General features: G+C 37.0%; 2 protein-coding genes across 5 annotated transcripts; one reads left to right on the top strand and one right to left on the bottom strand.

Annotated features, from left to right (window-relative positions):
- Window positions 1-12,623: 12,623 nt before the first annotated feature.
- LOC107780763 (uncharacterized) lies at window positions 12,624-23,371 on the top strand. Of its 4 annotated transcripts, none has more exons than XM_075219636.1 (8): window positions 12,624-12,906; window positions 13,454-14,751; window positions 15,693-16,944; window positions 18,667-18,946; window positions 19,640-19,747; window positions 19,829-20,107; window positions 21,218-21,361; window positions 22,834-23,371. In XM_075219636.1, the coding sequence occupies exons 2-8, from the start codon at window positions 13,518-13,520 to the stop codon at window positions 23,020-23,022; spliced, it is 3,486 nt and encodes a 1,161-aa protein (XP_075075737.1). In that variant the 5' UTR covers window positions 12,624-12,906; window positions 13,454-13,517; the 3' UTR covers window positions 23,023-23,371. The 4 variants fall into 4 exon arrangements, with proteins under 4 accessions (XP_075075737.1, XP_075075740.1, XP_075075738.1 ...); XM_075219639.1 differs by having other exon boundaries at window positions 12,644-12,834; XM_075219637.1 differs by lacking the exon at window positions 12,624-12,906 and adding an exon at window positions 12,931-12,949.
- Window positions 23,372-23,508: 137 nt separating this feature from the next.
- On the bottom strand, window positions 23,509-25,231 carry LOC107780764 (mitochondrial import inner membrane translocase subunit TIM14-3). Its single transcript, XM_016601348.2, has 3 exons — window positions 24,995-25,231; window positions 24,273-24,442; window positions 23,509-23,860 (listed from the first exon to the last, which is right to left on the bottom strand). Exons 1-3 carry the CDS (start codon window positions 24,995-24,997, stop codon window positions 23,704-23,706), a joined length of 330 nt encoding a protein of 109 aa, XP_016456834.1. The 5' UTR covers window positions 24,998-25,231; the 3' UTR covers window positions 23,509-23,703.
- Between the last annotated feature and the right edge of the window lie 1,707 nt (window positions 25,232-26,938).

Raw genomic sequence — 26,938 nt, 5'->3', positions numbered from 1 at the left:
ATATTATTTAACTGCTTATCTGTCATTTACTTCCATGCTTTCCATTGTTAGACTATGCTATATTCTGTTAGGCTTTCTTATCCTAGTAGGTTAGACCTAGCCTCGTCACTACTCTACCGAGGTTAAGCTTGATACTTACTGGGTATCGTTGTGGTGTACTCATACTACGCTTCTGCACATTTTTGTGCAGATCCAGGTATTTCTGCCCGTATTGGACGTCTGTGATTGATTAGCCATTTCGGAGACTTTAAGGTACACTTGCCCGGCGTTCACAGTCACCTTCTGATTTTATATGTGCTGCTTTTACTTCCCGTTTCAAATAGTACTTGTATTTCTAGACTATCAATACACTCTTGTAGAGCATATGACTCAATTCCACCAGATTTTCGGAGTTATTCATTAGTTGTACTGTTGGGGGATTTGTTATGATAGTTTAATAATTTAATTTGACGTTTAAATTATTATTTCTGCTATTTCTCATTGCATGTTAGGTTTACCTAGTCTTAGAGACTAGGTGGCATCACGACATTCTAACGTGGGAAATTGGGGTCGTGACAAATACTCATGGTTTTCGTAGATATTTTATGATGTTTAGTAAGTAAGCAAAAAAAATATTGACGGAATATGAGGACAATGTCAAATCTAACAGGGATTTGAACTAAAGTCCAAATATAAGAGCAATTGCAAACAATTGGGACAATTTTCTGGTTTTTAATAATGGAAATTGAAACCAAATTACAAATCTAAGGAAGAAAATTAAGCTAATCAAACTGAATGTAAACTTGACCCATAGTTGGAAGATCTGCAGAAATTGGAAAAGAAGAAGAAGAAGTTAGAATCTGGGAGAGAAGGAGTAAGAAGAAGAAAAAGAAGAAGAAGAGAGTGGGAGAAGTGAGCCTGAAATCTGTTATGCCTTCTCTCTCTCTCTCTTATCGTCTGATTAATAACAACCAAGCGCTAACGTTTCTTCATCTCGTCCCTCGCTGCTCATTAATGGAAATATAATTGCGGCCATTGATTTTGAAAGTTAGTTACTCCTACTAGTGGCATCAGCTCGAGATTGAACCCAGTTGACAACAACTCTATACTCATTTTCTACTAAAGCTTAGATTATTACATACCCTCTACCTTCAAACCATCATTGACCTCAAGGATGAGAATCAAAGTCAGGAAATTTAGCCTTGATATCGTGATAGTCCTCTCATGTTGCATCTTCTGGTGGTAAATTGGACCATTGCACTAGTACCTTCACAACTAATACATTATTATTCTTCACTATCTGTCGTTGTAGGACTGCAATTGGTTTAACTAAAAATTGTCCATCTTCACCCATGCTAGGTAGTACAGTTTGCAAGACTACCCTGTTGCCAACCTTCTTTTTGAGTACAGATACATAGAACACAGGATGTACCTTAGAATCTGGAGGCAGTTCCAATTTGTAAGCTACCTGACCAATTCGAGCAAGTATCTGATAATGTCCATTATATTTCGAGCTGAGCTTCAAATTCTTCCTTAGAGCAATAGAAGTCTACCTATATGGCTGGAGCTTTAAGTAAACCATGTCACCAACTTGGAATTCCCTTTTAGTCCTTTTTTTGTCAGCGTAATACTTCATCCTTTCCTGTGCCTTACTTAAGTTGTCTTTAAGCAATTGTTAGAACTTAGCCATTATTTCAAATTATTAGGCTTGCTAGCAGTCATGCATCTTAGGTAGCTTTCCAAACATTTGTTCACTCTCTCAGTTTGGCCATCACTTTGAGAATGGTATGTTGTAGTATAATGCAACTTAGTGCCTAGCAACTTGAATAGTGCCTGCCAAAAATTACTTAAAAAGACCTTGTCTCTGTCAGTAACAATGGACTCAGGTGTGCCATGAAGGCTATGCACTCTTTTCCAAAACAAGTCAGCTATTGCTGCAGCAGTATAAGGGTGAGGTAGAGCCATGAAATGGGCATACTTTGTCAATCTGTCCACCACTAATAATATCACATCCTTGTTCCTTAATTTAGGCAACCCTTCAATGAAATCCATACTAATGTGACTCCATGCTTGGTTAGGAATAGGAAGGGGCTGCAATAGGCCTGGATATGCTACATTGTCATCCTTACTCCTAACACACACATCACAACTAGCCACAAAGTTAATAACCATTTGCTTCATCCCAGCCCAATAGAATAATTGTAATAGTCTTTTGACTGTTCCCAATTGTCCAGAGTGACTCCCCATAGGTGACTCATGAAAAGTAGCAATCAGTTGTTGTCTTAGATTTCCATTACTCCCAACATAAATATTTCCCCTTTTCCTAAGCTCTCCAGATGAATAATGCCACAGATTGGGACCTTGCAAGTCAACTGTCAGCTGAGCAATTAGATTTATAGCTAGAGGGTCACTTTCATAACTTGAAGCTATTTCTTGCATCCATGAGGGAACTGAAGTACTAATTGCCCTTAGTTGTGCAGTCTCCTGAGGTAGATTAGTGACACCATTCTCATTCTATCTAGATAAAGCATCTGCCACCTTATTCTTATCCCCCCTTTTATATTGTATTTTATAGTCTAGCCTCAGTAATTTTGTCAACCCTTTCTGTTAGACAACAGTGGTGACCTTTTGCTCTAGTAGGTACTTTAAGCTATGATGGTCAGTTCTGATCATAAAGTATTTGAATTGCAGATAGTGTCTCCATTAATCAACTGCATTTAGTAGAGCCATGTACTCTTTCTCATAAATGGACTTGTCCTTATGCCTTGGGGTTAAGACCTTACTGAAATAGGCCACTGGCCTATCCTCATGCATTAGTACAACCCCAATTCCACTATGGCCAACATCTGCTTCTACTGTGAACTCCTTAGAGTAATCAGGTAATATCAACACTGGGGTGGAAGTCATAGCAGACTTGGGTGCTGAGAAGGCTAGTTCATCCTCATCATTCCATTTGAATGAATCCTTCTTAAGAAGATTAGTAAGTGGCCTTCATATGGCCCCATAACCAGCAACATACTTTTTGTAGTAACCTGTTAGCCCCAAAAAACCTCTGAGTGACTTAACTGAACTAGGCTTGGACCATTTAACCATAGCTTGTATCTTGGCTGGATCAGTGGAAACACCATCCTTAGTAATCACATGGCCTAAATATTCAACTTGAGCCTGCCCAAATGAACACTTGGATTTTTTTGCAAAGAGGGAATGGTTTCTCAGAACAACAAATACAACAGCTAAGTGTTCAACATGCCTTTCTAGTGATTCACTATATATGAGTATGTCATAAAAAAAACTAAGACAAATCTCCTTAAGTATGGTTGAAAAACCTAGTTCATCAGTGCTTGGAAAGTTGCAGGAGCATTGGTCAATCCAAACGGCATAACCTTGAACTTATAGTGGCCCATATATGTTCTGATAGCAGTCTTAAATACACCCTCTTCCCTCATTCTTATCTGGTGGTAGCCAGCTCTCAAATCGACTTTAGAAAAAATCACAGAACCATGAAGCTCATCCAATAAATCATCCACAATGGGAATTGGATATTTATCCTTTATAGTGATATCATTCAGTCCCCTATAGTCGACACAGAACCTCCAAGTCCCATCATTCTTCTTAACAAGAAGAGTTGGGGAAGAAAAAGGAGATTGGCTTTGCTGAATGATGCCATTTGTCAGCATCTCCTTGACTTGTTTCTCAAGCTCATTCTTCTGATAATAGTTGTACCTGTAGGGTCTCAAACTCACAGGCATGGCACCTAGTTTGAGAGGAATTGAGTGGTCCAATGCTCTAGTAGGAGGTAGTGACTTAGGTTCAGCAAACACATCCTCATACTGCTCTAGCACTGCCTGTATAGTTTCTTCTACTGGGTCCTGTCCTGTGGCTACCACTGAGTTCATCATGAACAGATGAGCTAAGAGCGCTTGCCCTTTCTTAAGCACCTTGCTCATAGTTTTACTGGAAATCATATTTAGCTTGCCTTCTTCAGGAATTCCATGTAGTACCAGTTTATTTTCCTTTCTCCCAATGGTAACTGATCACGCCCAACTATGCCTTATAAAAAGGACAATGCGGTCGTTGCAAATATAATCCGGTTTACAAGTCCGGAGTCGAATCCCACAGAGAACTAAGGCTTAACTACAGTTGTTCACTATCACCAAGAAGACAAGCTTGAACAGTTCCTAACTTATAAATATTTAGATTCTTGTGTTTAACTAATTGATTAATAAATTAAAATAATAAATTAACAACTAAAGATACTAAGAGTTAGAGACAAGATTAAGGAGGTCTAGAGTTATGATTTCCCCAATTGTCGGAATCCTTCCCGCTATGTCTTCTATAATTTTGCCTAAGTATTCTCTACCGATCATGAGCACTCTTATTACCGTAAATCTCTCCCGAGTAATCACGACAATTTACTAGACGCACTCTCCCGAGCTACGCTAGCTGGCTTTTGATACAACTCACTTCAGCTCGCACCCAAGGCTTCGTTATCCCTAATCCCGCCTTTAAACCCTCGGTTATTAATCCCTCATATACTCTGGGAGTGGTGTTGTTTAACAATTACCTAAATATGCACTCTCTCCCGAGTTATGCATACTAAATAGGCACAGCTAATTGAGAGCTCTTCAATTAACTACAATAAGAACGTAGTTGAACAAATAGAGATTATACTACGGCTCAATTATATAAAAACATAACAAGAATTTATCCTACAAAAGGTTCTATCAAAACTCTAGATAACAATTTAGCTATTCATAATAGTATGTAAAACTACAATACTAAAAGTCATAACCAACAATAAAAAATAGGAAGAGAAAAGAAAAAACTTGTAGAAGAATTCCCAAGCCTTGCTCCTATTGTGTCTCCGCCTCCTTAGGTCAAATCTATGTCAAAAATATGTCCAATACTTTTCTTGGCCGGCTTCCTTGGTTTAATATAGGGTTTAGGGCTTAAAATCCCGTGTTTTGCACTTTGGTCCCTGAAATTTACGCATCCTTCCGCGGTTCCACCGCGGTCAAACCGCGGCCAAACACTCTCTCAGATTCTTTAGTTGTCCGCGACTGCCCTCTGCCGCAGTTGCAGTTTTTGAACCTGTTCCATTTGGAATTTGGAAAAACGTAAAACATGAAAGTTGTAGTCCTTTGAGTTAGATTTCCAACCATATATTGAGGAGCCCAAATGGAGTTCTGAGTAAAAAGTTATGTCTATTTTACTAGACAGTGCATAATATGCCTCTTCGAGTTTTCGTTTTGTTGTTTTATCATCCGTTGATCCCCGAACGCGATCCTGGCTTAATTCCTTGAGCTCTTACTCAGACTTCAAAGCTCCAAACCACTTAAATTCATTCCATAACATCTATATAGCTCGGAATCACACCTACAAGGCATAAAACACACAATTAGTGCAAAACAGTAGCGATTAAAGCGCACACTCAACTAAAGTGCAGTAAATTAGAGTGTAATAATCGACTAAAATACGTAATTATAGCCTATCATCAACACCCCACACTTAAACCATTTCTCGTTCTCGAGCAATCAAACTACACTTTTTTTATAGACACGACCTTTTCAAACAATTCTCTTAACTCATCACACCAAGAGTATTTAAAATAGACTAAGCACAAAAGCGTAACATCTTCACCTCAAGATTTAACTCATAAGTACCACGCATTATTCACAATTCACCTACTTACTATAACATAGAGGTCAACAATACAACTATATTTTTTTTTCATTCTTTTCTTTTTCAATTCAAGTGGCTCTTGCTTTTCAAATCAATGCACCCTTTTCTCCTTATTTCATTAGTTCCACTCAAAAGTTAAACCAACCACCCACACTTTAACTTTTACAAAGTTCCTAACAATTCAAGTGCTCATGAGAGGTTACAATGGTTCAAATAGATGGTTAGTTCAAACAAATGGGTAAGGCTTGTAATGTGGTTGCCAAAAAAACAGGATTACAGGCTCAAAGGGGTTAACTACGATACATAACAATTATGCGGGTACAATATACATATCTGGCTCAACAAAAAAATGCCTATGTCACTTCCTAGACTGAATAAAACTACTATTTCGCTTTGCAAACACACGGGGCAAGTTCTAGACATCAAATGCAATGCACAAAATACAACAAACCTCTCACACACACGACACATAACTCACTCAGGATTGGATTCACGGACACTCTAGTCAAAGCAGTTAAGCAAAGTTAAGATCATACAATTTAAGGTACTTCTACAAGAGTAAAAAACTGAGCCTAAGCCTCACAACCAAAGTACTCACTATTCTCACGGCATAACAAAGTCAAGAGATATTGCTTCACTTCAAAACACAACACAATGGCTCTTACTCCCAAAAAAAAACTAACTACACCCGGTTCAAATAAAACCCTTGGAAAAGAACCGTGGTTTAAAGAAAAACCAAGGGGTAATTATTACACTACCTAACAAAAGAAAATCTTTTTGTACTTTTTCTTTAGACTTAAACCCCTCAAGAAAATTGTCTAATAGATCCATCATCGGGAAAAGTCCAATCTTTTCTATTTAAAAAAAAATTGTTCAATTAAACTAACACAACTAAAATAGCATAGAAAGTCACCCAGACAATCTTCTCACCCCACACTTAAAATTGTGCATTGTCCCCAATGCACACCATAACTAATAAAAAGGGTAAAAGAGACTCCCTGGTAGGCCAAAGGCCGAAACATTAACAGCTCATGGGGTACTCAGACTTCTCCCAAGTTTGGTCCTTTGTGCGGGTACCTCACACTTAGTTTCAACCATTTGGTTTGCTGTTGCATCCTTCCAATACCTTTGCTTTCCATGCTCCTAGAAAATAAAAAATTGACACTACAAAAATAATACAATTAAAAAAATAAAAAATAAATAAAAGAAAGCAATAAAGTTAGGTTGCCTCCCAACAAGCGCTTGATTTAACATCGCGGCACGACGCGGATCACTTTTTGCCTCCACCTCGAGTTTATGAATTGAACCCCATGTTTTGATTCAAGCTTATGATTATGGTCATGGGGCGGTGGAACGAATCTAACTGGCCCAATAAAATAATGTAGTATTCTGCACTTCTTGGCCTTTAGATGAGGTGTGTAATCCCGACTTTCTGGAAAGAAGAATTCTAGAATGTAAGCACTTTGTTTCTCATTCCTTGACTCCTCAAATGGCTCGGACGACTCTATTTTCATATCATCATCTAAACACAATGTGGAAAAATGCTTGGAGTGAGGACCAATGCGCTCAACTACATGAACATTGGGACAATCTACATTCTCAACACTAATGACAATAGAGTCAACTAAATATGTATCCTCAATATCCTTGGTTGACTCTAGTATCTCCTCTACGACATCGGCATCCTCAAAATCTAGATGGTTAGAGTGTTGGGGTTCTACTTTGGATCCTTCCATTGGCACCTCAATTTCCGTCTCTAATGCAAATTGCTCCCGGCTACTATCCATAATATTGACATATTGAGCATTAAAAGCTTCAACTAGTTGACTCACTTGATCCTCTAAGTTGCGAATAGTTTCATCTTGCCTTTCTACCTGCAGCTGTATTTTACTTTGTTGTTCTATAATGCACTTTAACATATCTTCGATCTTCTTTAGGTCAGCTTCCCTAGGTTCTTTGTTCCTGTTATCCTCACAAGAAAACGTAGAATCATCATAATAAGGGGTTGGGGGAAGATAAGAAATATAAGCACAACCATGAAAGTGACCATCTTGACCACCACACATATCACACACATTCCACACATAAGATTGAGTTGGTGCACATAACTCGCTCTCGAGAATATTTTGATAATTTTGCCAAGGGTAGTTTTCATCACAATATTCGTAAGGAGGATTAAAAGTAGAATTACCAACATTAAAAATTTCATAATTCAATGATGCCATGTTTTTTTTAAATCAACAAGTAAAACAAAAAAAAAAATCAAATACAAAAAATTAAAATAAAAGTTCAAACTTGAAACCTAGCAATATGTACACCTACAGCTACACCATTAGTTCCCCGGCAATGGCGCCAAAATTTGATCACGCCCAACTATGCCTTATAAAAAGGACAATGCGGTCGTTGCAAATATAATCCGGTTTACAAGTCCGAAGTCGAATCCCACAGAGAACTAAGGCTTAGCTATAGTTGTTCACTATCACCAAGAAGACAAGCTTGAACAGTTCCTAACTTATAGATATTTAGATTCTTGTGTTTAACTAATTGATTAACAAATTAAAATAATAAATTAACAACTAAAGATACCAAGAGTTAGAGACAAGATTAAGGAGGTCTAGAGTTATGATTTCCCCAATTGTCGGAATCCTTCCCGCTATGTCTTCTATAATTTTGCCTAAGTATTCTCTACCGATCATGAACACTCTTATTATCGTAAATCTCTCCCGAGTAATCACGACAATTTACTAGACGCACTCTCCCGATCTACGCTAGCTGGCTTTTGATACAACTCACTTCAGATCGCACCCAAAGCTTCGTTATCCCTAATCCCGCCTTTAAACCCTCGGTTATTGATCCCTCATATACTCTGGGAGTGGTGTTGTTCAACAATTACCTAAATATGCACTCTCTCCCGAGTTATGCATACTAAATAGGCACAGCTAATTGAGAGCTCTTCAATTAACTACAATAAGAACGTAGTTGAACAAATAGAGATTATACTACGGCTCAATTATATAAAAACATAACAAGAATTTATCCTACAAAAGGTTCTATCAAAACTCTAGATAACAATTTAGCTATTCATAATAGTATGTAAAACTACAATACTAAAAGTCATAACCAACAATAAAAAATAGGAAGAGAAAAGAAAAAACTTGTAGAAGAATTCCCAAGCCTTGCTCCTATTGTGTCTCCGCCTCCTTAGGTCAAATCTATGTCAAAAATATGTCCAATACTTTTCTTGGCCGGCTTCCTTGGTTTAATATAGGGTTTAGGTTAAAATCCCGTGTTTTTCACTTTGGTCCCTGAAATTTACGCATCCTGCCGCGGTTCCACCGCGGTCAAACCGCGGCCAAACACCCTCTCAGATTCTTCAGTTGTCCGCGACTGCCCTCTGCCGCGGGTTTGTCGCGGTCGCGGTTTTTGACCCTGTTCCATTTGGAATTTGGAAAAATGTAAAACATGAAAGTTGTATCCCTTTGAGTTAGCTTTCCAACCATATATTGCGGAGCCCAAATTGAGTTCTTAGTAAAAAGTTATGTCTATTTTACTAGACAGTGCACAATATGCCTCTTCGAGTTTTTGTTTTGTTGTTTTATCATCCGTTGATCCCCGAACGCGATCTCGGCTTAATTCCTTGAGCTCTTACTCAGACTTCAAAGCTCCAAACTACTTAAATTCATTCTATAATATCTATATAGCTCAGAATCACACATACAAGGCATAAAACATATAATTAGTGCAAAATAGTAGCGATTAAAGCGCAAACTCAACTAAAGTGCAGTAAATTAGAGTGTAATAATCGACTAAATATGTAATTATAGCCTATCATCAGTAACACAATTCTTCTCATGGTCAAACTTAGTAGGATTGTGTGTCTTCATCCAATCATTTCCCAGCATAATGTCACATTCCCCCAATGGAATGATGAGTAGGTCTTCCTTAAAGGTTCTGCCCTGCATTTTCTACATAAACCCTTTACAATGAGAGGTACACATAACATAGTTCCCATCAGCAACAGTCACTCTCACTGGTGGACAATAAGTAGCCTAATGACCAGTCTCCTTTACAGTGTTCTCATCTATAAAACTATGAGTCCTGCCAGAATCAACCAACAATGTTAGGTTCCTATTTTTTACAAAACCCTTGACCAAGATAGAGTTAACTCCTTGGTTATTCGCTGATAATACACTCATACATACAACTTCTTGCACAACTTGCTCTATACCCCGTTCAATTACTAAGTCTGCTAGGGAGGGGTCCTCACTATCATTAGGACATTCTAGGGCAGCTTCTACCTCACCAATCAAGCAATTCAACTGTTTTTTCTTGCACTGATGCCCTGGTGTGTACTTTTCCCCACACCTAAAGCATAGATGATTGTTCCTCCTATACTCATAAACTTCAGGGCTCAGCCTGAATGCATTAGGCTTAACTGTAAGATTCACTGCAGTTTTGATACTGGTGCTACTACTCCTCACAGCTGGTGGTCTAATACTAGCCTTGTTCTTCTTTTGTGCAGCTTCTATAGCCATCTCTTGCAACCTAGCCTGTTCGATAGCAAACTTCAACATAGTGGGCTTGAACAACTTCACTCCAAATCGAATCTCTTCCTTCATAGCTCCTATGAAGCTAGAGATAAAATGAGATTCATCAAGATGAGGGTTCCTGATTAAAATATGAGCTTTCATATCTTCAAACTTGCCCAGAAACTCATCTATTGTGCCCACCTGACTTAGCTTATTGAATTCCTCCACTATGTCGTCCATCATTGTATCCCCAAACCTACAGATAAATTATTCCTTAAACTGAGTCCAACTGATCTCTCATTTACTTAAAGTGAGAGAGTGGTACCAAGTTTCAACTAATCTATTTAAGTAAAGTGCAACAGCCTCTACCTTGTGATTGTTTGGAATTCGATATAAATTGAAATATCTTTCATATTTTCGAATCCATACCTTGGGTTCATGTCCTTCGAAGCTGGGTAATTCCCATTTAGGAGGGGGAACTAGAACAATCTGATTTCTATTTGGCCTCATCTCCTGTACTGGCAGAGGTAGCAACCCATCGCCTTGACGATTATCACCTTGTACTATATTGGGAAGCCTCTCTAGAGTGGTCAACCTATCGAGAATCAGTTCCAGGGTACCTTGAATCCCTGTTTGTGTGTCACAAAATTCCTGCTGACTGGTGAGTACATGCTCAAAAATTTCAATCATGTTTCACGAGTTTTTCATCCATGAGTTTGAGACGAGTTCCTTCAGCCATTCTCACCACAGAGTCACAGAATCGAGGATCTAATACCAAATGTCAGGATCTAACAGGGACTTGAACTAAATTTCAAATATAAGAGCAATTGCAAACAATTGGGACAATTTTCTGGTTTTTTATAAATGGAAACTGAAAACAAATTACAAATCTAAGGAAGAAAATTAAGCTAATTGAACTGAATGTAAACTTGACCCATAGCTGGAAGATCTGCAGAAATTGGAGAAGAAGAAGAAGAAGTTGGAATCTGGGAGAGAAGGAGTGAAAAGAAGAAGAAGAAAAAGAGAAGAGTAGGGAGAAGTGAATATGAAATCTGTTATGCCTTCTCTCTCTCTCTCATCGTCTGATTAATAACAACCAAGCGTTGACGTGGCTTCATCTCGTCCCTCGCTGCTCATTAACGGAAATATAATCGCGGCCGTTGATTTTGAAAGCTAGTTACTCCTACTAGTGGTATCAGCTCGAGATCGAACCCAGTTGACAACAACTCTATACTCATTTTCTACTGCAGCTTAGATCATTATAGACAATACAAGTCATCAAACTAATTAAGGCACTAAAGGCACATGTTAAGTTCATTCAGCGTATGAGACAAAATATGTGGCTGACCTAGTATTCCATCAAATATCATAGTTTATCCTTCAAAGCAGAAGGTTACTTGTGTGAAACTTAAATACCTTCCGGGGAACATCTCGAATTTGGATTCCAAATTGTTAGTTAGTGTGTTTATATATAATCTACGCGAACTAATGAACGGTTGGTGTGGAGGGTTGTTGAGTTCCGACATCCATTGTAGGTTGGAAATTTTTATTCTTTATATGGTCTTGGGCAATCTTCAGCTCATGAACTAACTTTTGGAGTTGAGTAAGACCCAATGTATATTTCTTTAATATGATATAAGAGTTAGACCCATTCTAATTAATTGTTTATCATATGTTTGATCCTCATCTTATGTTGTCCATGCTCGAGATGTCTAGTCCTTGGTGTGCGGGGGAGGGGGAGTGTTGGACTTTTTATATAATCTTGGATAATTATCATCTCATGAGCTAACTTTTAAAATTGAATTAGGTCCAATATTTTTTTTTGTCAAGGGTCGATAAGGTCGAGGTTCTATCGGGTGTTTTAAAACTTTTCTTTCTGTTTGCTAAGTAAAAGAAGGATTAGGTATAGAGTAAGAATGTCGACATGTTTAATTTTGTATGATTTTAAAACACTTCATTACTTAGAGCTCGTTTGGACATAAGAAAATTTTTCCTATTTTCCATTTTTTTTTACTTTTTTCCAAAATCAACGTTTGTTCATAAAATTTTCAATTTTTACTTGAAGATGCATTTTGGAAATTTTCGAAAATTTTAAAAACTCCAAAAACCTGTTTTTTAAAATTTTCACTCAAATCACTCACAAAACTTCAAAAACAACCCAAAATTATGTTCATGTCCAAACACAACTCAAAATTTCAAATACCAATTTAACTTTAAAAATTTGGAATTTTACAATTTTTATGTCCAAACGCTCACTTAATCATTTTGGAGCGAAATTATTCATACTTAAAAGTTGCAGTGTAAAATAAGATAAAATTATCGTTTTTAATAAAAAGTATTTTAAGAAAATATTACTGTAGTATGTAGTAGTAAGAAATTATTAGTTATATTTTATAGTAGTAACAATACCATTAAAAATATAATGCTTAATTCGACAACCATGTCCCCAGGCCAGACCTGAAATATTTTCTTAGCCAAGCCAAAAGATCACTTCGCATTGGAGAACACCCAAGAACAACAGGAAACAAATAAAATACTCAAAGGAAAAAAGATAAAAGAAAAAAGGAAAATTCAAAATCAAAATGCTCCCATTTTGTTGTAACGTAAATGGAAGCATCCATATCCAGCTTTGTCTCAGCTGAAGGTGATGTTTGTTGACGATGTTATCAATTGAGATATCTTTTGTTTACCAGCAAATATATCGTACCTTCGATCCGTGAGTTTCCCTTTTCACTATTTTTCATTCTTTCCGTTTTCAGGTTCTTTCCATTTTTAACCCTTTTCAATTTTTGGTTTCCTTATTCTACTCTTTACCCTTTTTTTATTTACTTTTTCTTAATCAGTAAAAGTAGAAACTTTTTGAACTCTTTAATCATTAAAGTTGAGATCTTTGAATTGGGTGTGTGGAAAATCTAGCTAGGGTTTTTAAGGTGTTTGGTTTTCATTCAGCTTTTACTCTTATAGTTGTTTCTGTTACTACAACTTAGGTTCAGCTTTCTGTTTCAGTATTTTGGTCTCTTGAAATTTATTGCTTTCTTGTGATTATGCAATCTTCTGTTATCTGGAGCCAAACAGCAAATAGCACAATATGGGTAATCTGTATTTTTCAGTCAATCAACACCTAAGTTGGACCACATTTGACATTGTATTTTCTTAACTCTGTATGTGTTATCAAGTTTTATATAGTGTTTAAAGCTGACTTGTTGTGCACTTCTTGTAATAGGCTTTGTATTATTATTTGCCTTTTTTTTTTTTTTTTCCAGGTTGGGTTGAATATTGTTTGTAGCAGTTGAATATTTGAAGATTTTTGAGTTCTCTGTTGTATCGATGGCTGACTCGACATCTTTAGATGCGATATTGGAATTTCTGCGAAAGAATAAATTTACAAGGGCCGAGGCTGCATTGCGTGGTGAGCTGAATAAATGTTCTGATCTGAATGGTGTGGTTCAGAAGCTTACGCTAGAGGATAAAGAGCTGAGCAGATCATTAGAAGAAGCAAATGGAGGAAAAGTGACTTTGGAGATTCTTGGTATGACCTGTCGAAATGGTGGGAAGGTTTTCAAGGAGACAAGTTCGAGGAGCAATGGCGAAATTCCAAAAGAGCTTATTGTTAAGGAGATAGAGTGTGGGATTGGGAGAAATGGCACAGAATGCAACTTGAAAAATGTTGCTTATGTTGGCAAGAAGGAGGAACATAATGAATCTGTTGGGACAAACAACAAAACCTTGAGTGTTTGCAACAATGTCGAGGATAGTGCGATTGATATGTACTCGTGGAACTACAATCCCAATGGTTCTCTTGTGTCTTATCAGAACAATGGTCGCACGAGTGCTACCAAGGACTTTTCAGGTTTGGTGCATAGTGGGAAGTTGCGGTTAAATTCGTCTGAGGTCTTTGATAGTGGTAAGGCTAATGAAAATTCTGGAGAAGATGTCAGTTTTTCAGGTGAAAGGAGAACGTCATGGCCTGGAAATACCAGCAAAGACAATGTGCAGCCAGAGAATGAAAGGAGTCAAAATAGTGAACTCAAAGAGGGTAATCACCAGATTAAACTAAATGGGGCATCCAACAATGTAATTATTAGTAACCCTAGGTCAAAAAGTCCTGAATCGACTAACTCTTCATCCGAGCCTTGGAAAGATTGCTCTACCAAAACTGCTATTCCATTCTCCAAAGTAGATGTTTCGACAAGTTATGATCAAAACTTTGGTTCTGGTGGTAACAAAGTAGGTAAAAGCATAACAGAAGGTAACGGCGTTAGGAGTACAATTAAAGAGCAAGTGGATGAGGTGGGAAGAGCTTTGTATCTGGGGAAGATACCAGGACGCGAACCAAAAGATTTCAGCAGCTTAGGCTTTTCGCTTATATCTGAGAGTCAGAAAGAAGAACTACCCAGGTTGCCACCTGTTAGAATCAAGTCAGAAGAGAAGTCCTTCAATATTCATTGGGAGGAAAAGTTTGAACGAGATGGACCTGGCTCAAAGATTACAGATGGTGACAATACATATGTTATAGGTTCATTTCTAGATGTTCCTATTGGACAAGAACTTAGCAATTCAGGTTTGCTCTCTAATGACTAGTTTTATCTTGTACTCTTAGACAAAAAGTTAGTTCATTCTTTGAAGACATACAAAAATTAATAAATGGCTCTGAACTTCTCGAAGGGAAATTTTGTGATCTCACAAATTGAATGAGATGATACATGATGAGGCCCTGAAAGTGCTGTTTGGGTTAGGAAAGAAGATGCCACTTAGAGGGAATACAATATGCTTCCAAGTCATTAACCTTTTGAATTTTTGTTTAGTACCGACAACCTCTGTATTCTATGACTGCAGATCAGATGGAGGAGTATTAAACGAGTTACCTAAGTTGCTTAATCATTATCGTATTGTAGTATTGTATCCTACGATTGGTGCTAGGGAGGGTTTTTGTCTATTAGCTTATCCTGTCCTATAATGATATGTGGTAGATGGAACATCCTAAATCTTGTTTGTGATGGTCGTCCCCAAATAAAGAAAATCGAAAGGGAGCTCTTGATTATAAGTTACTCATAGACTTTTGGGACGAAACAAACTTGGTTATCCATTCTTTCTCAATTTTGGGTTCTGAGGTACAACAACAACAACAACAATCCAGTAAAATTTCAGAAGTGGGGTTTGGGGAGGGTAGAGTGTACGCAGACCTTACCCCTATCCCAGAGGGGTAGAGAGGCTGTTTCCGAAAGACCCTCGGCTCAAGAAGACGAAAATAAACGATAGATCAGTGACAACAACACAGAAAAATAATATCAGCATCGTAAGAGACAGAAAATATATCGAAAAGCAATAACAATAACCAGTAATAATGCCATAGAAGATAGATGGATTCTGAGGTAGTTTTCTAAATTGTTTTGACCTGATGATATTGTCTACTTATCCTTGTGTTATGTTTTTTATCTTCTCTATGTGAATCTGATTGATGTCTTTGTGGATTAATCATATCATTGTTCAACTAATCATCAGGTGGAAAAAGGATCGGCGGAGGCAGTTGGTTGTCTGTAAGTCAAGGCATTACTGAGGACACTTCTGAGCTTGTTTCTGGTTTCGCAACTATTGGTGATGGATTGAGTGAATGTGTTGACTTCCCCAATGAATATTGGGATTCCGATGAATATGATGATGATGACGATGTTGGCTATACAAGGCAGCCTATTGAAGATGAGTCCTGGTTTTTATCTCATGAAATTGATTACCCTAGTGATAACGAGAAGGGAACAGGGCACGGTAGTGTTCCAGATCCTCAAATAGGGCAAAACAGAGACGATGATGAGCAATCTTTTGCAGAGGAAGATTCCTACTTATCAGTTGAGAGATATTCTCAATCAAAGAATGTTGGTCCTGTTGGGCCTTCAGATGAAGAAATGAATTTGATGTGCACAGAGCCTGTTTGGCAGGGACTTGTCGCTCAAACAGATAAACTTGTCATGTTAAGGAATGATAGAGCCTCGAACAAGGGTGAAAAGCCCCGATTGCATGATATTTGCATGGACGGTGATCAGCATGGTTCAGTTAGATCAATTGGTGTAGGTATTAACAGCGATACTGTTGACATTGGTAGTGAGGTGCGTGACAGTTTGGTTGGAGGGAGTAGTGAGGGGGATATAGAGTATTTCCATGATCATGATGCCAGTATTGGTGGGGCCAGACACATACCCCCTGATTCAGATAAGCCTTATTCTGAGATAAGAAACAGAGATGAGAAATCAGCTGAGCAGAGATTTTACAAAGACACTGTTATTGATGAAGGAGGATTGGTACAAACAAATCACTTACATGGGGGATTCTCATTTCCCTCTCCCAGAGATGGGCAGTTGATTCAGACAAGCTCGGGTAAATCTTTATGGTCAAGCAAGGGCAATACCATTATACCTGATGAAGCTCGTGACAGTCTGATGGCAAATGATGACATGTTTGGCTCTTTGAGGTGCAAAAGCAACGAGTCCTCGCCTATTAAGAGCTCAAGAGATGAAAGCAACCAAATTGCTGCAGGATCAGTAAATTCTAGCCCTTCATCTCTTTCAAATTATGGTTATGTAGAACGGGAGCATTTGAAGAAAGAAGAGGGCACACAAATTGCCAGTGCAAGAGAGGAAGATTTGGAAGCATCATTGGAGGATGAGGAAGCGGCTGCTGTTCAGGAGCAAGTAAAGCAGATCAAGGCGCAGGAAGAGGAATTTGAAACTTTTGAACTAAAGATTGTGCATAGGAAAAACAGGCATGTTCAATCTCCTTTTGCTTCTTTTGAATTAGAGGGGAAATAATCCCTGTTATTTGATTTTAATCAGTAGTTTGCCATTTTCAAGTCTTTAGGAAACTGCTTCATATATGCAATTACAATCTTCATCTTGGTACTGCTTATGTTGGGTTTCTAAGCACAACACCAGATCAAGAATAGGTTTAAACTGTGATAAGGGAGAGGCTGTCTACTGAACACATTAGAAACATGTACTCTATTAGAGATGTGAAGATGTAGTAAGTCAATGAAAAGCTCTTCCACAACTCTCTGGGCTATTATTGTTAACAAATCTTGAGCTCTATCTAGAGACGGAATTTTTGAGCCCTTAGTTTGCTTTGACAACATAGTAAGGTTAAGCAGCCATTGCTGAAGGTGGTGGAAACGAACTCACCCTAAGAGTAGATGCTGGCATGAGATTGTGATCTAAGATTGGTCCTCTTTTTTGGGATAGAGGGAGGCTGATCATTCTCGGTGAGGTCAGCCTATGACCCTGCACCATCACAATTATCCAAAAAGTGACATTTGCCTTTTTTGTTGTTGTAATTCTTGTTGAACCCCATTTATGCTGAAAAAGGCGCAAAGCGGATTTTGTATGTTTCAATTTAGATAAATAGTCAGTTTTCATTATACAAAGATCAGGATATCTAATTGTCTTATATTCTTTTGGATACGAAGGGATATATCAGATTTGTGAGCTTATGTTCTGGTTATGTTAGAATGCTAGGAGATACTTACCTGATTAGACTGTATCTCATGCTTAACAAAAACAGGCTTGCTTAATAAATAACTATACAAAGCCCTTTACGGTGCATGATAAGTTGTTGGATACTGAACATAATGTAATCTTGTATTACAAGCTAGACTCTTTTTTTTTTTTTTTTTTTTTGTGGTTTTGCACCGGGTGTCCGAGTCTCTAAGAGCCCCGACTAATCCCGGGGGTGCACAGGCCCTCGGCAAGGAGTTTTCCGCAAGTGCACCACGGTTAATTCAGGTTTTACCCAGTCCGATGGCCCTCAGAAATTGTTTGCACCCAGTGGGTTTCGAACTTTACAAGCTAGACTCTTCATAGAGACGACATTCATACATTTTACCATAACTATGCTATGGTAAATTTATTGCTTGATCTGGTAATTAGCTCAAGGAGACTGGGTGATTCAGATCAATAGTAGTCGTCAAGCGAGCTGGAGAAATTTGTATGTTTGGCTTGAACTGTATTTACTTGAAGGAATTTCACTGCAATCCTTGAGGAAAGACAGAGAGGCTTTTAAACAATTCCGTGGGAACTGTGATCTTTAGCTCTGTAACTGAACCACTTCCATTTAGCTACTAAGAACTCCAGATTAATGTATTATAATTTTCTCATGCACCGAGTATTGATAGGCTAGTGACTTAAAGATAGTTCTGTCGATCTATATGATTGTAGCTAGTTGATCTTCTTTGACTTCAGCAAGACATGTTTTACCCTAGTAAATGTCTATATTTATTTCTGTATCACCTTTGCGAAATATACCTTGGCAAGTTTCTTCAGCCTAAGTAAGAAGCTTTCTTTCCATAGTTGTCTCTTCATGCATCCTATCATGTTCTGATTTTCCCTTACAAAAGGGAACATGTTTTGAATTTTCTTGACCTCAAATAGTTTTTATTTTTCAGGCTTTGAGGGGTTTCTTTTTGGTGGTTAATGAAGTTCTTTTTTTGACTCAGAACTGGATTTGAGGAGGACAAAAATTTCCAGGTTGTTTTAAATTCAGTTATAGCTGGACGATATCAGGTAACTGAGTATCTTGGATCTGCTGCATTCAGCAAAGCAGTTCAAGCACATGATCTTCATACAGGCATGGATGTCTGTGTAAAGATTATAAAGAACAACAAAGATTTTTTTGATCAGAGTCTTGATGAAATAAAGCTTCTCAAATTTGTCAACAAGCATGATCCTGCCGACAAGTACCACCTACTTCGGTTGTATGATTACTTCTATTATCGAGTAAGTGAAAATTTGTATCTTTACAGACTTTGTAAAAATCTCAATTTAGTTTTACATCGTCGAAATGACTTAGCAATGTAGAGAGATCTGCCAGTACAGTCAGCAAGATACATCTTGAGTGTGCACAGTTTTCTTCATCATTCTCCCACACTGTTCTTCTTGCTTGTATGGATGTTGAGGAAGGTAACCTTAAGTTCATAAGTTTCTCATCAGACTTAAAATGATGTTACCCAGCTCATCTTATTGACTTTCCCCTCTTATCTAAAACATCCAAGTCTTTGTAAAACTAGATAGTTCTGAACCTTGAGAATAAACTTCAACACTGTGTTATGTGTAAGCTCAACCCTGGCTGCTTGCTCAAGAGAGGTGAGCATGTCTAAACATCTACTTGATTTTGCGAGTTTTAATCAATAAGTTGATAAAGCCTTGACTAAGTGAAAAGGTTGTGCTTTGCACTTGATGCTAATTGATAGTTGTGGCTGACATCTTCGGCCAATCTTAACATGACAGTTTGAAAATATTATTTTCTGTAATCAAATACGAAGTGGGAAGAAATGTTGATGTGCACTTGGATGTGCCTCTTGAGTTTGTGCAATACTATCGTATACTTTAAATTTATGTATTATTCTTTATGTAAGCAGAAGAAACTTTTGGTCACGAAAATTTGACACTGATCTTTCTGTCTGTTTTCAGGAACATTTGTTAATTGTATGCGAACTACTGAAGGCCAATCTGTATGAGTTCCATAAATTTAATAGAGAATCTGGTGGAGAAGTCTACTTTACTATGCCAAGACTGCAGGTTTGTTGGATCAAAATATTTATTGCGATTTGATGCTAATGATATCTTCTGTGGTCAATTTCATATGAATTTATTGTGCAGTCAATCACTATTCAGTGTTTAGAGGCTCTTCAGTTCTTGCATGGCCTTGGGCTCATACATTGTGATTTGAAGCCTGAAAACATATTGGTGAAAAGCTACAGTAGATGTGAGGTGAAGGTAATTGATCTGGGTAGCAGTTGCTTCGAAACAGATCATCTTTGTTCTTATGTCCAGTCAAGATCCTACCGCGCACCAGAAGTTATTTTGGGGCTTCCTTATTATAAAAAGATAGACGTCTGGTCCCTTGGCTGCATCTTGGCAGAACTTTGCACGGGCAATGTAAGTTTTTTTGTTATGCATTTTATATATTGATTGTTATCTCTATATATTTATTGTCAGTATGAATTTATTGTGGATTTTATTGTCCATTATGCCATGCATTGTGGTAGTTCTTGAAGTGCTTATTCACTTTTTCATTTTGATCCCTTCCCCTTTCTTCTGGATTTATGAATTTGGTAAATCCAAATTAATGCAACACATAATTATTTCATGAAGTTAGCCCTAGAGCTTTGGACTAGTGGTAAGAGTGTAGCGTGTGATATATGGGTTAGGCGCACGCCAAGGATTCGGACCTTTCTGCGAATGAAAGCCTGATATTTATCTGGGTACAAGAGCGGACCCCTTATTTACCGAGTTTTGAACCATGCGCCGCTGGCCCTCAGTGATTTCTCAGTTATTAAAGAAATTATGTCTTGGAGTTGCTATTGGCTCCAAACCTTTTGGAAGCCCCCTAGTAACTGCCGGCATGTAATCCTAATATGAAATAAGTTTGTTTGGAGGGCAGTGAGAGACCATTCTTCGATCTTGCTACTTAATCCTATCTTATGTTAGAATCACAAGAAACCAATATCCAACTTGCAGAAGAATGTTTCTCCGGACGAGTAAATCATGTATATTTTATTTTATTAGCTTTTGGCTTTGATACTGCTTTTGCACTGAGAATCTTCAGAAGGACTAACGACCTTGTGGATAAAGCAAAATTCTGACAGTGGCATGCCTAATGTAATTAGATGGAGTTAAGTAATGCGTTAGGGAACTTTATATTTCATTCAAGTATCATTTTTTCCCTTTGTTAGACAACAAATGTTTTTGCCAATTAAAACTCTTGCATTAACAGGCATAAATAGTAATACTGTAGTTGTACTCTTGATACTTCTCTCTGAGCTGATTCTTTCTCGAGCAACTAATAGCCAGTTGGTGAATTTACCTAATTGGAAAGGAAAACCCCGTTGGCAAAGTAAAATTCAAGCTAATGAGAAATGATTTAAGTTATAGCTCTTACTCTCTTCACGAATAAGTGAATAGAAATAAAGTTTTTGAATATTCAAGTTTGCTTAAAATGAAGTCTTCTGCTAGTGGGATTTTATAGGTCTTTGTCCATGTTTGCAGGTCCTTTTTCAGAATGACTCTCCCGCCGCGCTGCTTGCTAGGGTAATTGGTATCATCAGTCCGATTGATCAAGAGATGCTCGTCAAAGGACGAGATACTTACAAATATTTCACCAAAAATCACATGCTATATGAACGAAATCAGGTAAAGTGTAAGGCCTTTCCACTCTTTATTTCATTTTCTTTTTCCCCTCCTTTTCGTGGGTTGATCACCTATTTTCCCATGTCTTGTTATAAGTTTTAAACAGGAGGGTAAGGCTGTTGACACGGGTCACGGGTTCGAGCCGTGGAAACAGCCTCTTGCAGAAATGCAGGGTAAGACTGCGTACGATAGACCCTTGTGGTCCGGCCTTCCCCGGACCCCGCGCATAGCGGGAGCTTAGTGCCCGGGCTTCCCTTATTTTGTTATAAGTTGTAACTTAAGTATATTAAAATAATAAATAGAATATTCCTTTCTACAAAATCTACTGTTACTTTTATGATTGTTATTTTAATATAACACATATTAAGTATATATTTAGAGGTTGTTGGTATGATGGATAAGCAAAAATAATCATGGGATAAAAATTTAGTGTCGTAGGATAAGTTTATCCCAAGCTTAAAAATAGTTTCGGGATAACTTGTACCTGCCAGATGATGGAATAGTTATCCCAGAATAAGTTATCCTAGGATAAAGCAGTAAAATTGATAATTCCAGGACTAATACAATATACCAAATAGTCAATAAGAAATAATATCAAAATAACTAATCCCAACATAACTGATCTTAGTATAACTAATCCCAGCATAACTTATATTCAAACCAAACGACCCCTTAAGTTATAATTTCTCAGTGGGCGGAGCCAAAAATTCATACAAGAGGTTTTGAAAAGAAAACTAAAGTACCATATCTAGGATTTGAACTTGTGACATAAAATAATTTTTAAATCCCTTCACCACTATATCATAATATCTTTCTTATTCGCTCATCATTTTCACTATTCAACATCATTAAATTATATGCTTGATGATTTTTTTTTTTAATTTTGAAAATGAGATTATTAGATAGGTTCTTTTTTCAAAATATATATTCTTAGAAAAGAGAAAAATATCATGATATAAAAGAAAAAAAAAAAGAAAAATAGAGATAAACGGTGATAATATAAAAGGTAAATAAGGCATTTAAAAAAGTTAATTGAGAAATGAGAGGAGAATGTCTATTGTTCAAAGTTGAGGGGGAAGTTTTACTTTTAAAGCTAAGTAGGAGGTATAAATATTTTTCACCCATTGGTTTTGATAGTTCTTTATCTACTAAATATTTCCTTGAGTTGAACTTCGACTATGATTTATAATTTGCTGAAAAATTAGTAAACATCGTTGCTGGAGACCCTTCAGATCCTTTGTAGTCTATGAGTTGGTTAATTAAGGATGTAACTTTAGCCAAAAATAAAATAAAATTTAATATAATACACATGTCAAAAGATTAGGATTTAATATGGGTAAAAACTTACCCGCACCTATTTTAGAGAGTTCCACTTCTTTGCCTCCCCTCAGTACACTGCTTCAAGCACGGATGTTGCTCTGCTTCTGTCTGCTGCTCACTTGTATACTGACCATTCCACTTTTTTCTATTTATAGGAAACAAACAGATTGGAATACTTAATACCCAAAAAGACATCCTTGAGGTATCGATTACCGATGGGAGATCAAGGTTTTATTGATTTTGTGGCTCATCTTTTAGAAGTTAACCCAAAGAAGCGACCTTCTGCTTTAGAGGCTCTAAAACACCCATGGCTATCATATCCGTACGAGCCAATATCGTCATGAATTATTTTCTCTGGCAACTAAAGTTTTTCTATTGCTTCGATTTGGATTCTCCACTGATGACATATGAAGAAAATCCTCCAAGTTGGGTTCCTCCAGGTTGGGTTGTATTTCTATTTAACGCAATTGAGCGTTTTGTAACATTAGGATTTTTTGTTTCTTGCTTTTGTCTTTGTTTCGTCGAAGGAAATGGGTTCTGTTTGTACATGATGTCTGCTCATTCTTTTTACGTATTTAGTGTAGCTTGTGAAATAGCCGCTTCTCCAATTTTTTTTGGAGTTTGCTCGGTTGCTGCAATGTACCATGAACAGACTTATTTCGCGAAAATATAATGCAAAATGCTGCTTATTGATATCTTGTTCTGAGGTTTTACTCCGGTTTGTATGGACTGTAAGTATAGTTCTCACTTCTCTGAAAAAGTTAGACTACTGGTATATATAGTTCAAGAGAGGTGTTCATATATTCCGTGCAGATCCCTGGTTCAAAATGGGAAAGGAAACAGGGTAGTACAACTCTTTATTGCAAAGAAGTTCCCTAAATTACATTCAAAAAAATTACTTTTGGTAAATTATAATAGTAATACATTTACTGATACAAATTCACCTCTTTCTCAAATCAACACGCATACTGACAATGAAGCTGCTAAGGGGAAAAAAAAAATGAAGGTGTAAATAAAATGGTGAATTAGAAAGCGGAATTAGCTCCCTTAGTTTTCCCTAACAAGATGTCCTTAGCTTCATTGATTTTGGAAGCAATATAATGGCTACCACCGGCATCTGGATGATTTGCTACCATTACTCTCCTGTGAGCCTCCTTTATCTTCTCCAGGACAGCACTTTCTCTGCAATGAAAAGAAAGAAGCAAATTAATCTAATTCAACCAATAAATGTGGTCAAGTTTGATTCGCAAGCTCAAACAAAAAGTATGCCAGGCGCAACAATCTGCCTATTGATGAGCAAATTGACCATCAATTCTACAAACCTGACCCCCTAAGGCCTAAAGGAGTAAGGACTATGCATAATATACAGTCTGAAAGTGATAACCTAGCTCCTAACATAACCAGAAAGAAGTTAGCAATCTAAAAGGGACATTTGTTCCGTCAGATTTATAGCTAAGCTATTGTTCTTCTTGCGAGTTTACGAGTTTCAGGTTCCGCATAATGTGCAATCTAAGTCCTGCCTGATACCCCAAGAATAGAGCAAAAAATACACACACTTTGGCATGACAAAACAGAACACCAGATTTATATATACCTGACTCCAAGAATTAATGCTGCTTCCCTTCTTGTCATAACTTGTTCAAACCCACCGTGGTAAAACCTCCGAACTCGAGGTGCGGCTTTGAATGTTTGCCATGCTCTTATCAAGTACCTAGCTCCCAAAGCAGCAGCTCCAACCGTTGTTCCCACAACTATCGGAGATGCCTGAAAACAGAAACCATGAAAACAAAGCAGAAACGCATTCATGAAAAACCAAGAGTAGAGTAATTTTATGGACACATTATTTTCTACAAGAATATGTTTAACAAGAATAAGACGCAAAATATCCAGATCCTTCTGTTTTTTTTTTAATTTTTTTTTTTAAACAGAGATCTCTAGCGCTTAAACAGGTGTATGTATGCTAGCTCAAGAACATCCCTTTTAACTTTTAATCAACAAAATTGAGTTGGAAAACATAATATGTTTTGAGGTTCAATTATGCAATTAAAACTATATGCAAGAGAAAGAAAAGCAGATATAATAACGAAGAAAAAAAAAATAATTGCATACAAAAAGACTTGGCACGAAATTTCTTAACCTAAAAATATGAAAAGCAGTTACTTTATCATGCCAAAAAAAAAAAAAAAACGTGAATTCTGAAAACATAACGAGGATATAAAAGGGCAAAGGGTGTATAAACCTAGCCGGCAAAGAACAAAATGCTCCTATATCAAACGAAACAAATTCTTAAGCAAAGTAAAATAAATAGAGGATTACCATGAGAAAACGAGCAAAACTTCACCAATACCAATGGTCAGTTCAAAGATTTAAAGATTTCCTATCGGTCTGGGATATATGGGAACGTAAGCTTAGAGTCTGAACTCGGATTTACAATCAATTGCTAATAAATTTGATGGTGTCGATGTTAGAACCACGGACTTTATATAGGTTACGTTAGAAAGTTGGCTTGGGCATTAAGAAATTGGTAACCCACTAAGATGGCGGTTCTTTCTTCTAGTTCCAGAGGATTCCAGTGTCCGGTTCACCCAATTTTAACCGGTCCAATATGTAAATTCTATGAGAAAAGGAAAAAGTTTTATTAGCTAAACGGGCCTATTAGAAAAAAAATTGAAAAGTTTTCCTAAAGATAAAATGACAAAAAGATCCCTTAGGTTTGGAGTAGGTTTAGATTAGTCCTTATAACATTCTCTGAACAGTTTTTGGTCATCTAAATTTGTCAAAATGAGCACCTTTAGTCTCTATCAATTATTTAACAAACTCTAGTTGTATTATATTTAGCGGGAACTGTGATAAAATTTTTAATGAGAACTCATAAACATTTTATAAAGAACATAAATTTGATCAACAATCAAAGATATTTAAAACATGTCATATGACAACTAAAATTTCTAAACTGAAAATTCATAAAGTTAGAGGAATAATTTTAAAAAATTATGTACGTAGATGTGTTAATTTAGGTATTATGCACTATGGTCCTTGATCCATCAGCTGAGCAATCCAGTCATCCACCATAGTTACAAGGAGCAAAATTTAGTGGCGGATCAGCTAACACATCAAGGTACAACAAAGACCGTTGGTAGTGGTGTTTTACCTTTTTGGAACCCTTCATCAATTGTTTTGGACCTCCTTGAAGCAGACTTCTGGGGAGAAGCAACTACGTCATCATATTGATCCGCAAGAATCTACTTGACACTTGCTCATGACTCGTAGAACCTACCTAGAACTCTGATACTAACTTGTCACAACTCAAAATTCCACCTAGTCGTGATAGCGCCTAACTCCAACATGCTAGGTAAGTCAAACAATAAAAAACACAACTCAAATGAAAGATCATGAATAAACAATAAATAAGATGGAAAATATCAATACAACTACCCTAAGGATTGATAGTACAAGTCATGAGGCACTAAGATTTAGATTTACAACACTGTTACGAAGAAAATATAATATATTTTTGAATATACATAAATAGAAGTACAATCCTAATCTACCATGATTATGTGGTAGTTTATATCTGGAACGCTGGTGCATCTTCAATGCTAGCCTTCGTCATCCACACCAGCTCAACTCCAAGATCTGCAGGCAAGGTGCAAAAGTATCAGTACAATCGGCCCCAGATACTTAGTAAATATCAAGACTAGCCTTGGTGAAGTAGCGATGAAGTTTTAAAATCATAAAATACTCATTTTACTTAACCTAGGTAGCTCAATAGCATAAACATGTACACAAGAATAATATTGAAATCTAAACATGAAGTACAAGTAAAGCCATTGGTGCACATAAAGAAGATATGCACAAGCATCATAAACAAATACACTTCTGCATATAAAAAAGATATACATATGATAAAAAGTAACACTTCAATTGTTTAGCATCCCATACATATAGAGAAGCACTGCCCCTAGCATCAACAAATTATCGACAGTTACATATAGAGAAGATATGAATGAATAAGAAAGTCAAGTTATACAGTTTGACATATAGAGAGGATATATACTGTGAATCATTTCATCAAGTAAGACAGCATATAGAGAAAGATATGGATAAGATATCAAATAACCCTTCAATAGTTTAACACCTCAGCATATAGAGAAGATATGCATGAATAAACAAGTCAAGTTGCATATATTGACATATAGAGAAGATATGTACTATGAATTATTTCATCAACCAAAGCAACATATAGAAAAGATATGCATG

Source organism: Nicotiana tabacum, chromosome 8 (genome assembly GCF_000715075.1).
Source record: "Nicotiana tabacum cultivar K326 chromosome 8, ASM71507v2, whole genome shotgun sequence".
In the NCBI taxonomy this organism is placed as follows: Eukaryota; Viridiplantae; Streptophyta; class Magnoliopsida; order Solanales; family Solanaceae; genus Nicotiana; species Nicotiana tabacum.
Note: the sequence above shows the minus strand (reverse complement) of the source record. Positions and strands in the feature narration are given on the sequence as shown.